The sequence below is a fragment of the Pyrgilauda ruficollis genome, unplaced genomic scaffold (genome assembly GCF_017590135.1).
Source record: "Pyrgilauda ruficollis isolate IOZ18807 unplaced genomic scaffold, ASM1759013v1 scaffold19, whole genome shotgun sequence".
NCBI classification, from domain to species: Eukaryota; Metazoa; Chordata; class Aves; order Passeriformes; family Passeridae; genus Pyrgilauda; species Pyrgilauda ruficollis.
Window position 1 is genome coordinate 4053402 of NW_024518095.1, and position 15262 is coordinate 4068663.

The 15262-nt window shown below is 38.7% G+C and overlaps 1 protein-coding gene across 1 annotated transcript in view; it reads left to right on the forward strand.

Annotated features, from left to right (window-relative positions):
• Nucleotides 1-15262, forward strand: part of SRGAP1 (SLIT-ROBO Rho GTPase activating protein 1) — a 138875-nt gene that overhangs the window by 76112 nt on the left and 47501 nt on the right. Inside the window, exons 4-6 of the mRNA XM_041465689.1 lie at nucleotides 1753-1815; nucleotides 11301-11483; nucleotides 11873-12001. Coding sequence (XP_041321623.1) covers nucleotides 1753-1815; nucleotides 11301-11483; nucleotides 11873-12001 — 375 coding nt within the window. The remainder of the gene's footprint in view (nucleotides 1-1752; nucleotides 1816-11300; nucleotides 11484-11872; nucleotides 12002-15262) is intronic.

Below are 15262 nucleotides of genomic sequence, written 5' to 3' on the forward strand. Positions count from 1 at the left end.
GCCTCTGCTTGGAGCCTTGAGGAGATGTGTAAGCTGTGTTAGAGCTGTACTGCTGACTTTTAAAGGCAGGGTGCCAATGTGAAGCAATGAAAATCAACTCAGAATTTTTGATAAAGATTTTATGGCATTTCCCTACAGCAGCTTGCAAATCTGCAGTCCTTTTCAATTCTTCATAAACACTATACTGTTATATATATGAAATTTTGTCCTTATTATTAGATGAAAATAATCTGATATTTGCAAAGAAATGGACGTAGTAAGTCTTGTGTTCTAGATACTTTGTAACTAATGCATACCTCAGGAAAATATGTCTTTGAAAAGTATAAGCAATAAGGAAAGTTTCATAGTAATTCTGTGTACCTCAGCTTCAGAGCAGCTGTCTTACTGTGCCTTAGCTACTACAGCTAATGCCCTTGGGAATACAAGAATTTCACTGAAGTGGTTTTTGTAAATTATATTCCTATCTTCTTGTCAGTGTAAAACCATCTTGCACATAATGATTGGAGTGAATACTGATAAATGATACGATGGGTGCTTTAAAAGACTGCCCAGAGTTAAAGTAGGATAGTAGGAGCAGGATAAAAAAACACCCGACATTTTCTGTTTGAGCTACTGTATGTATCTGATTCATCCTCCTGGAAGACACAGTGGGTGGGATGTGTGATGTGGTTTCCCCTCATATGTGAACATTGTGCTGCAAATTGTCATTCAGAAACCCATTATTCCTTCAGGTGTTTTAGTGATGGCCAAGTATGCGCTAGCAGCTTTGGAGATGAACTGTCTCTGAGGATTTTCCTTTGGCTTCCATACAAATACAAAGTACTTCTCGTAGCTAAGGCCATTATCTATCATGCTGTTGAAGTTTTTAGAAGCCAGACTAATTATCAATTTATTCACAGAAAAAAAAAAAAAATCTCATGCTTCCAGCATGGATGTTAGAATGCTGAGCATCACAGCAGAAGTGTAGCCAGGCTGTTTGCCAAGTCCCATAGCTGTATTCTGTAGCTGTTTTCAAAGGCTGTGATACAAATGCCTTCAACTCTTGCACAGTTGCCACCATTTTCATCAGATTGAGCTGCTGTGGAAAACTAACAAAGGAATATATTTCAATGAGACTCCAATTAAATACTCTTGTTTTGACATATTTGCTTTGATAATAACTGCTGCTAAGCATTTCTTTTTTTTTTCTGGGTCAGAATGAAAGTAAAGTCATAGTCCAGAAAAGCTAAACAAAGCTGGTTCAGCAGCCCACTCTGTGGAATATTAGGCAGTTGGGTATCTGTTTCAAAGAGGAGCCACAATTATTTCTTGCATAAATATTTAGATAGTTGTATGTGCTGAGAAACAAAGACTAGATGCAAAATTGGGCAGGATGTCCCTCTAGAGTATCACATTCTGCGTGGTTTAGTTTTTGTATATATCTTAGCAATTATAAAACAGTACACAGTTTGTTCTATTGAAAACATTAATCTTGAACTTTCCCCTTTCTGTTGGCACCTAATTTCCTGATGCTTTATGGGAAAAATACCTTAAAATTACTTCTGGGCTTCTTTTTAGGAGTCTTCTGTCCAGATGTTACCTGTCTGCCTCTGCATCCCTGAATCACTCTTTTTAATGCACTGTAATTCAGAATGGTTTTTGGGAGCAACATTGCATTCACTGTCTAGGATGAGCAATGAGTATAAATATCAAGAAACAAATGTATGATGCAGTTTTTACATGCCCTTTTCTAATGATTCTTTTTAATTACAGAGTAAAGAGATTTCATTTCAGCTTCATGAAGACTTAATGAAAGTACTTAACGAGCTTTACACAGTAAGTACAGTTACTTACTTAGCTTATCTTATACAAATTCCATATCAGACTACTTCTGTAAGCTTTATGTGGACTTTCATTAACTAAGTTACCCCCAATGGAGTTACTTATTTTTATGTTTTACAGAAGCCTAAACTATATTTTTGAAAAGACTACTCACTTGTTTAAAATACATATGCTAATGCTTTCAAGATTACTCTTTACTTTCAACCCTTTTGTTCCCCAGACTCTGGTAAGCCAGTTTATTAGAAGTCGTCTTGTTTATTAATGAGACATTTCTACTCAGAGCTTACCAGAGCAAACTTCTTTCTTTTCTACTTTGTTTTTGTCCATGCTGCCGTCTGCTTAGTTTGACTTTGACGCTCCATAAAAATCATCGGTGTTTGCAGATCCAGTGCTGTACTGTCTAAATGTTACTTACGTGCCCTTCCCCATCCCTGACTGGGATAAGTAAATAATGAAAAGGAAAACAGAGGGTTTTGTAGACTTCCCATACCATTTAGAGAGATCAGGGAAAAAAACCACTGTGAACATTCTGGCAGGCTCCTGCTAATCCATAGGAAAATCTGAGAGAACTTAGGTCTGATTTTCTATTTTCTTGTTTGAAACCCAGTTATGCAACTTGGTACTACAAAGCAATGTCTCGTCTACCTGATAACTATTTCCCCAGCTATTTTCTGAGGGTGTGTGTTGTGAAAAAGAAAAGAAGCAATAATTACCCTTTTTTTGAAACACAGCTGTAGAATTAAGATTGCATCTCTTATAAAAGCCTGTTGATTTCTGCTCATTCAGGAAGTTGTACATAAATTCTCTTCTTTTTTGTCTGGAAGAACTGAAACATATATGCTCCAGTACCCTACATAACAATCTCTAGGCACCTCTGTTCCCCATCCTCAAGATTTGGAAGACCATAAAAAAACCTTACAGTAGTGATATCAAGAAACATTTGTGAAGTTTAGGAAGCTATCAATGATCACTTCTCCACAGGCAGAGCCCAAACATTAGTTTTGTGCATCTTGATGATTTTTCTTTTGACCTAGGGAAAACTCTGCAGCTATCTGTGGATGGGCTGAAGAACATTTCAACTCAAGAACAACTTAGGTGGCAAAAAGGAGATCCAAAGAAAATTAGTCTTGTCTTTCTGCCCTGAGTTCTTTTTAATTGTTACGAACACAGATTCCCAAAGCCTTCCTAAACCACCACTTTTTTTTTGTTCGGGATTTTCTTTGGGGTTATTTTGTCTGAAACCGCGAGGATTTTGTAGGGTGCTATACTGCAAAGCCTTCTTGGCTGAGGCCTGTAGTCAGTGTTCTGGGATCAGCTTCTGCAAAGTAGTGGTAGCCACAGCCAGTTCACACAGCTGCAGGGGATCAGCTGCTGCAGGAACTGTGGCACAAGTGGGACTTCAGTGCTGGATAAGCCCTGAAGATACAGCCTTGTTTCAATTAAACAGTTGCATAACTCCAGTGTCTGGCAAGGCTTGGGATTAGTGCCTGTGCTCCGTGGTAGGGAGACAGTGAAGCATGTGCTGAAATACTTTTCTGAAGTACCACTGAAAATCTGCAGGACTGGACTTCGGTATTTTCATTCTCTTTCTTCACCCTAGTGCTATATATGCACACAGATAACTATCAGATTTAATCAGGTATTAACTTCCATATTATGGCTTCCAGTGCATGCTAATTCCTTTCTCACAATTCAAGATTTATTTTTTAAATGGGAATATTTTTTATGTTATAAAAATTCTGAATTTGTCCACAATTTGAGTCAAGCTACTGCTGCAAATGGTTTCTTGGAATGGAATTTACTTTACCTGATTTTCAGATATCTGCAGTGTAAATACAAATATCTTAGCATGCTATCTGTGTTCCAGCTAGAGGCCCTGGAAATATAATATGGGCAGATGAGATCCCTTTAATCAGGTGCAAGAATCTGCTTCAGATTAAGTGATCTGTACTGTTAACTTCATTGTCCAGCTTTTCATTGATTGCAAAGGGCTTGGTCAGCTCTACATGTCCACATTTAGCTAAATAAAGCCCACACATAATAAAGTGACAATATGGTGCAGAGTAGCATCTGTTTCACTGCTTGAATGTTTAGAATGGTCATCATCATATCTGTGTATTATATCTGCTCATGTACATAAAGATAGAACAGTATCTAGACAGATGGGGACCTCATGCACAGGTTTTTAATTCTTTATGACATTTACTATGTACAGAATAAGATCATAGTGGCCTTATTGGAACAAGTATCGACAGTTTTAATCTCCAGCAGTGACATTTATCAGTCACAAAAAGGAGATGTCATCTACTTGTTTGCCCCATGATTTATAGAGGGGGGAAAAGTTTAAAAAAACCAGTCTTTCTATTGTGAGATAAATCATTGTGTCCAAAGAAAAGCAAATTGATGCAAAATCTGTGAGTAATGTACTAATACTGAAGTCTCTCCGTACTACTTAGTTCTGTTTGTTTGAAAGGAAAGGTGCCTTCCTGAAGTAGAACTTAGAATGTGATGTCATGTTGGAATTTAAATACCTCTAAAGCTTTTGAGTAAGGGGCAAGTATCAGAGCTTTTAGTATGTATAAAGAAGGTTTAATAATCTAGTTATTTCTTATCATCATGCCTTATCTTACAGCAAAGGTCTGTAAATTAAGGCCTTTAGCTTGTGCTGTCATCATTAAAACTGCACATCATGTACAGGATTGTTGAAAAAATAAGGACAGAAGCAGGTGAACCACAACTTCAGATGTTCTCAGAATAAAGCAGGCTTATTTTGCTGGAATAAACAGAATTTTGTAAGGGAAACCTTGGTTTCTAATTTTCCATCTCTTCTATGTAAAGGTTTTTTTTAATGTTACATTATATAGGTTTTCAACATGTTTTTCACCTAATGAAAATGCATTTTAAAACTGTATTTTCAGTTTTCAGTATTTTATGCATACATTTTAAAATCATGACTGAAAACATCATTCTAAAACAAATTAATTAGCTAAGCTTCATTTGTATCTTTGCGAGTTCAGTAAATTATGACTGGCAAGTACTTAAAACTGTGCCTGGTTTCTCTGTGGCTGTGCCAGACAGTATTTTCAGGTCTGCAGCATCCCAGCAGCTGTGCACTCCTCTGTTACTCCTCTCCTTACCACACTTTCAGTCAGTACAGGCCAGGAATCAGTCCCGTGTTTCAGATAAGAATATAAGCTATAGAAACTATGAGGGGAGATGGGAAAAGTGGAGCTCAGTTAGTTGTGTGGGGTCACAGAGAGGAGTTTTTCCTGGCATTTACAGGAAGAAAAGTTGGTCAAACTGAAAGCTGGAAGATGTTTGGTTTATTCTTTTGTAAACTGATTGATTTAGAAATCTTCTTACACATTGACTTAAAGAGGCAAGATTATTGACTTTGCAATAAATCATCTTTGCAAAATAGAAAAGTCCCCAGTCAAACTCTTCTATTTCTCTGGGAAGCTAAAATACCTTGCCTTGTCAGATCAAGTGCTGGTATATAGCAATAGTATCTGAATGATGGGGAATGACAGGAAACAGAAGGTAGCTAGACACTTTCCTTATGTTGGAGAGAGGTCTTCACTGGACTTACTTAGGGGTCGAGACATATTCATATGTCAGGAAGGTCACAGGTTTGCTAAAAATACAGAGCTGTTCCGGTAATAAGGCTGAGGGCAAATGGTGGAGAAAAGTGATGCACATCATAAAAGTGTATCTTCATGTCTCCCACTTGGCCTTCCAAATTTATCCTACTGACATCACACATTTCACAAGCAATGCAAATGTATAGGGCTCAGAAAAAGGAAAAAGTGAGGACAGTCCAAAGCAACTTGGATGTTAAAAAAGACAGGGCTGCTGTGCCACTTGCATTTTCCATTGATTTATCTTACTCTTGAAAAATTTTGGCTGTTTAATTTTTGAAGGTAGTTGCTGCCAGATTTTTTCTGTCACTGAAGTAACACAGAATCTGATTCCTCTTTATAAAGTTAAGTTCAATTTACTGTGGCACATCAGAGATCTGAGAAGGTGAAATCAGTAATCCTGTATTGATAGTAAGTATATGTGACAGTTCCTAAAACCACAGCAGAGTCCAACTTGGAATGAGTGAACAGGATGCTGACAGCAGCTCATACTGAGCCTGCTTAACTGCTAGAGGCCACTGGTATGATAAAATTGGCATAAGATTTTTCTTATTTCTTGTGCAGAGCACTAAGTAACCCAATTCAATGAAACCCTTGTGGCTCCACCTTCTGAGAAGAACTCACAGCTTAGCAGAGACAATTCTAAAACAATTCAAACATGATAAATACACCAGGGATGAGCTAGGAAGTTACTATTTCCTGAGAAACATTGTGAAAAGGCTCTTAATTGTGCAATTTTATTATAAAAATAAAGTACATGTTAACACAGTTATTTCCATCTATTTTAACTCATTAGCTTTCAGTCTTGCTTTCGTTTGAGTTTTCTAGAAAAGAAGGATGTGTGTAGAGAAGGAAAGCTAGTCCCCTACGATGGGAACATTCTTCACTTATGGCCCATAGAAGTATAGCACTAATTACTGTCTTGTTGATGGATTTGCCTGGATAACAACTGTGGGGTTAAAATAATTATCTAAGGATGTACTCTAGTGTGCCCTTCCTTGTGATAAATTCTATCTTCTGCCTTAAGCCTATTTGCTGAGCTCTTACAAATGATGCTGAAACTTTGGCAGACAAATTGAGATGTTTATGCTACCAAGTGAACAGTCTGTCACCTACAAATGTGAGAGTACATAGTTAGGGTAGGATAATCTTTTTCATCTGCTTGTAGTCTGACACAGTTGTCTGACATATATATTTTACATCACTGGATCAGCAGAATAAACCTGCTAAATTAATAGGAGATAAACTTAGTATTTAATTTTAGGAAGGTACTAGTATGCATTTAACAATGCTGGTTCACTTCAGTGGAGAAATACAGCAAATATCATGATGACAGTTCAGCATCTGCAAAATTACAACCTTGCTCTCTTTATTTAGTGCATACTTGATGGCTCAATAGTAAGCATTCTGGAGACTAGGTAAAGTCAGTTCAGTGATGGATATTCTCTCAGGATGGTCTGTTGAAACCACAGTTTGGTGGACATTTGAAAAGCATTGTTACTTGTTTCATAGTTTGAATAACAGATCTGTGAATCTGTTGCATGTTCACAGATCAGAGGCCTACAAATCTCAGAAATTTTCATACAATAATGACAATTATTGTACAAACTAGTATTTAGGAAAGCCGGTTACTGTGTTTAACAACATCTAACAGTCTTAAAAACTCCAAGACAAAAAGATGACATAATGTTGAGGGAAAGAATCATATATGCAACTTAACCAGCAAATTCTAAGCCAATTTGTTGAGGAAGTATGCACTGAAATGTTTGGAAGCCAACTCCCTAGCTTGTTCCCATTTGTTTTTCTGTACGTGTCTCTCTAATGCTTTCTCAAATTAAGTTCAGCTGCTGCAATATCAGCTCTTTAAAAAACATTGACACATCATGAAAAAGGCTGAGAAATCATTAAGACATTTTCCCCAAAGGCTTGCAAAATAATGATGTCACTAGTGCATGAGATAAGCATGCTATCAATATAACAAACTGGACGTGGAGGAGTCACGTGCCTAGGCTGATCACTGCTCTTTACAGAGTCTGTATTGATTCCTAAGCCAGTGAGGCTTGGGTAGGACTGACGCTGACTGATGTCCAGCCCCGTGAATCCAGAGAGAGGACTTCTTTTTGTATTTTAGTTATTTAGCCAACCATTTGTACCAAGAACTTGTGCAGAGTTTGTTGTGAGAACATGGATTTCAAGTAGACGTCTTGGTTCCCCATGAAAGCTATGAGTTCCATGTAGTTGTCCCACAAATGTTGCCTATCAGTCTGTGTGGAATGAAACACTCTGGATTTGGTAGCATGTGCTGTAGGCAAGCAGTGAGAGGAAGAAATACTCCTTGGTGATGTGAAGCTAGTGGAGTCAGTGTGGAGATATTGGTGAGAACAGAGATACACTTGTACTCCTTCAAGGAGTTCTTCTTTCAACAAGGAGGCAAGCTGAAGAGTCAGCCACTGCAGAAGGACATTTATGCCTAATCTGCTAGTTTAAGAACTCCAATGCTTGCTGCTTTTGGCAAGCAGAACAAATCCACTTAGGTGCTTTGAGATACAGTTAGAAAACTTTGAGATATATTTGATACAGAATCACAGAATGTTCTGAGTTGGAATGGACCCTCAAGGATCATAGAATCCAGATCCTTGCTCTGCATAACACCATCCCCAAGAGTGACGTCACGTGCCCAAGAGTGTTATCCAGACACTTCCTGACCTCAGGTATAGCTTGGTGCTGGACCACTTCCCTAGGGAGTCTATTCCAGTGCCCAGCCACCCTCAGGGTGAAGAACTTTTTTCTAATATTCAAATTAAACTTCCCATGACAATTTCAGGCCATTCCCTTGGGACCTGTCACTGGTCACCACAGAGAAGAAATCGGTGTCTGCCTTTCCTTTGATGGACTTCATGATGTTGGTGATTGGCCAGTTCTCTTAATTTGTCAAGGTCTCTCTGCAGGGCCTCCCTGCTTTGGTGAGATTCAGCAGCTTCTCCCAGTTTTGTATCAGCTGTGAATATGTTTAGTATCCCTTCTAGTCATGCATCCAAGTCATTAATGAAGATGTTGAAGAGCACAGGACCTAAGACAGCCCTGCAGAACCCCACTAGTGACAGGTCACCAGTCTGATGTCACCCCATTCACTATAACTCTGCCCAACCAATGGGCCAGTTGCTCACCTATCACATGAGGTGTTTATCCAGCTGTGTGCTGGACATTTTATCCAGAAGGATACTCTGAGAGACAGTATTGAAAGATCTCCTGAAATCCAAGATTACATCAACTGGCTTCCCTTGGTGGGAACTACATGGGTTACCTTGCTATAAAAGGAAATCAAGTTTGATGAACAGGACTTCCCTCTCCTGAATCTGTGCTGGTTGTGACTAGTGACTGCATTGTCTTTCAGGTGTTTTTCAATACATCCTGGAATAATCTCCTTCATAGCTTTGCCAGGCACTGAAGTGGGATTGACAGACCTGCAGTTTCCAGGGAGGACCCTTGTTGCCCTTCTTGAAAACTGGGGCAACACTTGCCAGCTTCCAGTCAGCCTGGACTTTGCCGATTCCCAAGACTGCTCAAAAACTGAGAGAGAGGTTTTGTGGTGACATCAGCCAGCTCTTGAAGAATTCTTGGGTTAATTCCATCAGGACCCATAGTTCTCTCCGCAGGCAGAGTACAAAAGAAAATAACTTTTCTAGGTGGTAAGACACATGAGTTAGTTTTGTCCCACCAACTAAAAAATCTCTAGAGATGACACAGAACAAAAGATAAAAAATAAAAGCAAACACCTCTAGCCTTACGCAAAGAAACACTTAAAAGATTTGAATAGAAAGGCCAAAAGAAAAGGGCACAACCTTGCTTTTAATTTCCTTTCCCCATCATTTTTAATAAGAGCCATATCACTTTCTGTGCTTCTCTGTTTTGTTATATAAGCCATTTCTTTAAAAAGTCCTTTTCTTCTCTTTGCAGTAATTCATTTGTTTCCGTGTGGCTGTATGAGTTAAGCTCCCTGGGTACTGATCATCAACACCTGTAAGAGTGCCTTTGGAGCAGTGCACAATACAGGACACTGAACATGCTTTTTGGTTAAACTGGGAACCTTGCAGTCCTCATCCCTGTGGGCTTGCCTTCTCTTCCTAACCCAGCTTTGTCCATCTCTGGGAGTTTTTTCTGCCTCATCTGTGCAGATGTGAACAGTTGCTGGGAACAGCAGCTGTTCCCTGCGGCTATAGGCAGTGTTTGGGCAGGGAGCTCTGCGCTCTGCTCGGGCCTTGGAGCACAGTGTGCTGTAGAGGAGCAGCAGCAATAGCACGGAGTCCTGCTCCAGGCAGTTTGGTTTTTTTAACCACAGAGCTGTAAGCATATGCTTCTTAAAATAAAAACAGGGCCACTTTTAGTGCTTGTCACCAACTGTTTTACCTTACTACAGGAAGCTAGTGAAGAGTTGTCTGTTTCGTTTTTATTATCAGTGGCATCAGTCTTAAGTAGTGGCATACACAGTTATGGTGTGTAACATACATTGTTATGCAAAAATGCATTTCTCTGGAAGTGTGTGTCATTCTGTTGCACAGGACTTGAAATAAGCATCAGTTCAGCCACCCACTGGCACGGCGTGCAGTTGGTTTGTGTCAGTCTGTGCTAAGGTGTTCTGTGGTGAATTGCAATATCTAGCTGTAGTGTTCCCTGTTTTGCCACTCTGTGGATACTCCTTAGGCTGACCTAAATACTCAGTTATAAAAAGTACACTCTCCCAAGAGAATATTTCAAGGCAGCTTCCCAAAACTGTCTCCTGCATGGGTCACACAAGCAGCTGGTTTGATTCCTCCCTGCCTGTGTGTCCTTCGATATGTGAATGGTCTGCATGGCCTCCACCCGAAGATAATATCTGCTGGTGAGAGCTCTGGCACCTGTTAGAATAAGAGAGGAGGCCTCTGGCTGCCTGAGGATGCCTTCAGTGCTCTAAACGTAAAACAACAAAAGCAAACAACAGCAACAAAAGACTGGGGAAGGCAGAAAGACGCTTCCTTTGGTGGAAGCGGGCAGAGTCAGCTCTACCCAGCAGAGGTGGGGTTTGTGACTGGCTGCTGTCCACAATGCAGGACTCAGTCAGAAAAACCTCAGGCTGAGGTTTTTCTTGCTTGAAGAAGAAAGGGAGTAACCCTTTTCCTCTTTGTGGCCTGTGCAAGCCTGTATTTGCATACTGGCAACCCAAGCTCTCTCATCTGCAGACCCAGCAGGTGTGTAGAGGAAAGATGCCTCTTGTTTTCACAACTTACGTATCAGGCAGCTCCTTCTTCATTTCTCATCTGGTTTTACATCAGGCCAAATCTGCGGGCTGTACAGTGGGCAGACACTTCTTTCCAGGCCACGGACAGCCATCCAGCTATCTGGGGATTTGCTTCCAGACCAAAGCTTCCCATTCCCTCTTCTTCCTTCCCCTTTCCTCAGTGTTGAAGGGATCCTCCTACTTTCAAACATTCAGTGTCCACAGCCAAGCTGTTACTTAGCCCAGAAGATAGTTATATATCAGATAGATTTGGTACTGACACAGATTTAGTTTTGTTGTTCATTATTTTAGATTTTCACTTGAAGATAAGAATACTGAAATTTATTAAGAATGGCTTTTGCTCTTTCCTATCAGAGTAATTAAAGAAAAAATCCCTATTTGGAATACTGTTAAATAAATCAGAAAAGAAAAATGCAACCAGAAGTCCTCAGTCTCCACTGGCAAAGAAACTTTCACAAGATCCATGTTTATAAGTCAACATTTTGCTCAAAGACACTGTGATTTTTCTGTAAATACCTTTATATTTTCATTTTCTTCCATTGGCCTTTGACTCTTGCCTTTTTCAGGTCATGAAAACATACCACATGTATCATGCAGAGAGCATCAGTGCAGAAAGCAAACTGAAGGAGGCAGAGAAGCAAGAAGAAAAACAGATTGGGAGGTCAGGAGACCCTGTTTTTCATATTCGACTAGAAGAAAGGCACCAGAGACGGAGCTCTGTGAAGAAGATTGAAAAAATGAAGGAAAAAGTAAATAGTCCTTTTATTTACTTTCATTTGAAATAAATTCAGTGCATTTCTGACATACTTTGGCCTGATATTAGACAGGGAAATCCAGCTGGGAAATGAAATTAAGCCAGGTACACATAATAAACTAGCAGTGGGTTATAGATAACTTGACATCATTTCAGTTCAGAGAGGGGGATCCTTCATTCCCAATATAATTCTTACTGTAAAGTTTGTCACATTTGGAACAAAATATTAAGTTTTCACTTCGTATTCTATCTGTTGTATGTATAACAGGCTGGAAATTAAGATTCTTTCTTGTTACTAGGAATGCCTGCTTGAATTGTTACCGTTTCTGCTGCGTACCAAAAATGAAGTAATTAAAATACATTAATATGAAATGTCTTTCCTAGCGTCAAGCAAAATATTCTGAAAACAAGCTGAAATCTATTAAGGCCCGTAATGAATACCTGCTCACCCTGGAAGCAACGAATGCTTCTGTTTTCAAGTATTATATTCACGACCTTTCGGATTTAATCGATGTAAGTATTGGCATGTTGGTATTTATGTTTATTCTCTTCAGGAATAATTCTTTTTTTCCGTTTACAAGGGAATATATTAGTCATATGGATTGTCTACAGTACACTTGCTATTTATAGTATTGTATGATACAATCAGAAGTTTTCCCCTTATTTCCACAAAATAAAGTGCCAGTAAGATGCTGAACCCATTCCTTTAAAGTTCGAACCTTATGTTTGCACACCATGTGTCAATAGAAAATATGACCTTCCCACTGTGTACAATCTCTGGGACCTAAGTATTTTTTACAAGATAAACTTCTTAAGTGGTCATCTAATGATATTTAATTCAAAAGAAACAATTTATTCCATGTTTTCAAAATTCTGTAGTTTCATTAATTTAGTCATTGAATCATACATACAGTGGCTTCTTACTCTGACTTCATGCAGTTTGAAGAACAGACACAATCAATCCTGTACTGTACACTGTCAGCATACCTGTTACTTATTTTCAGTAAGTTGTTTTTATGAAAACATCCTAGAAGAATGAGGTTATACACTAATGTTGACTTGTGCCAGCATTTAGTCTCCTGCATTACTGACATTTTTACATGATGCAGAGAGAGCATCCTGCACCCTTATCACCACCCTCTTAGTAAGCTGACTTCATATGTGATGGAGAGATTACAGAGACAGCAAACACAAGCTCCAGAGCATTCATTCACTAGCATTGTAGGGTAAAATGGCTTAGTGGATCCACCTCTGAAAAAGTGGCCCATTTGAAATTCTAGATATTTGAATATGCTTGCTACTGCAGCAGTAACATATGGTGCTTTCAATAGTAAACAACATTGATACACAGCTCTGGTTTCTAATATGGAATAAATTAATACAGAATTTGACAAGAAGTCTCATTTCTACTAACTGGAGAAGCAAAGCTTCACAGAGAAAGGGAAAAATGGCTTCTTAAGATTAATGGACTAAAATAGCTCCATATACGTGTTTTATTGTGTGTCATCTAAATACTGATAGTTTTCTTTATAATTTCTAGTTTTTCTATAATTTTTTAAATCTTGCCTGATTTCGTTACAACTTTTCCCTTTCAAATGGTTTTGCTTCATTTCTTTCTTGCTTTCCTGTAAAAGACAGCAGTCAATCTTTTTTGTGTTTTCAGTATTTTTTATGTCTCTATTTCAACATCTTTTTTATTCCTTTCCTAGTTGCTGCTGCATATTTGGTCCTGATTTCTTCTGGTTTATTCTGTGTCCTGTCCTTGTGTAATCTGTATTCATTGGTTTGCACAACCTGACCCACCCATCTAGGTTGCCCAGGCAATGAAAGCATTTACCAGGACCTATAGGTGGAAGATTAGGGCAGAAAACAAAGGACAAGCTGTATACCTGCTGGGTTATCCCCCAAGTGAGAAGTTGAGTCTACCTAGTGGTTGATTTTCCTGCTACTGCTTAAAGGATGACAGAGTTTTGGTCAGTAGTTAGGGCATGTCTCATACATGTGAACTTCATAAATTCTTCTTGGATTCTGGAAGGAAGGAAAGTCCTTTTCTTTTTGTTTCCAGCACCCTCACCCCTTCAGAAGCTGAACAGATGCTCATTATGTCACCTCTCCTGCCTTCCCTTTCAGAGTTCAGATTTCTCAGAGAATGTCTCCAGTGTGTGTTTCTAAAACTTTATCAGGTTGGAAGATGCGTATGATTCTTATCCACTTCAGTGATATCCACAGAGGTTTCTGTAGCAGTGAAAACTGAGTGGAGGAACCACAAGCCAGGAGCTTTACAATTAATTGTGAGGGGAGGAGAAGTGAAGCTTTCTGTCCATACACACACACAGAGCTGACACTGGAGGTAGTGTGTATGTAAGGGTATTTACACAACCATGAAGACTAGAGCTTCCTAACTGCTAGTCTTTAATAAAAATATTCTACAATATTTAGTAGCACAGAAAAATTGTATCTACTCTGCCTGTCTTTTTGAAAGCCATGGACCAATGGCTTGGTACACAATAACATTCTTTTGGCAAAATGGCTTGAGAAATTACTCTTCCCTAAGGAATTTAAATGGAAAGTCTAGCTGCCCTTTGCATCACTGTTTTGTAAGAGTAGGCTGTAAACATGTGCAACCAGAATTTGCTTCAGAGCTAATTTAATCCAATTGTGAGCTTGTTTAAATGAAGTGTCTTTCAGACATTTGTATTTAATCAGAATATGCAGTGAAAGCACTGGTATTTAGACAGAGTATTTGCCACTTGACAAAGGAAACTCTTTTTGTAAATGCAAGAATCTTGGCAAGGGTTTGGAGTTATATCATTGGAATGTGAGACATGCTTCCCAGTGGCCATATGTTGCAACAGTCCAGACTACCTCATTCTGTAAATCTGTTAATGTCATGGTACAATTTGGAGTTTTCAGAGCAGTGGTGGCAATTTCATTCTTTGTCTTCTCTATTTTGTCCTGCTCTGCTGGCCTGACTTCCTGTGCTTCCCTGAACTCTCTCTCATTGCCTGTACAGAAAGGGATTACCTCTGCTCTGTGTCTGAATTCCAGTTAACATGCAAGAATTTAGATCTCCAAGCTGTTGGTGTTGCCCATAAATGAAATGGAATGTCTTCCTATGTTAGAGAAAAATATGTCTAATGAAAACATGTACATGCAATGTAATGAAAAAGTACATGCAATAATGAAGTAAACAGTTCTATAAATTTTTTTTCTAACAAAGTTGGGGAGGAGAGTGGAACTGCTCATTTTTACACAAAAAAAAAAAAAAAAAAAAAAAAAACGAAAAAAAAAACCAACCTATTTTTCATTTGGATTCCACTGCATTTTCCATATATGAGGCTTATATGGAAAATCCGAAATTACTGTTCCCCACCTGAACTCAGTCTGAACTTTTCAACTCTGTCATTTCATTAACAGAGCTCAGCACTTCTGACTTAAAATTATGATGTGTTGCTCATTTTAAGCTCTTGTGATAAAAGCAATATAAAAATATTGCTGGAGTCTTTGCTGGATGATTTAATGCATTTAGTGAGCTGAGAGATGAGGCCAACATTTGCAAAGAAGCAGAGAGGTAAACAGGATTTGATATGCAAAGTGTATTTCTGTCCTCTGCATATTGTACTAGAGGAATTTGAATTTTCTGTTAAATATTTCTTCTCTGCTGTCTAGAGTGGGATCTAGTTCACGTGCAGGACAGAATTAGTTATTTTCTTTATTTGTACCTATAAAAACCAGTAAAGATTAGCTGAATTAAATAAGCTTTACCTAGTATGT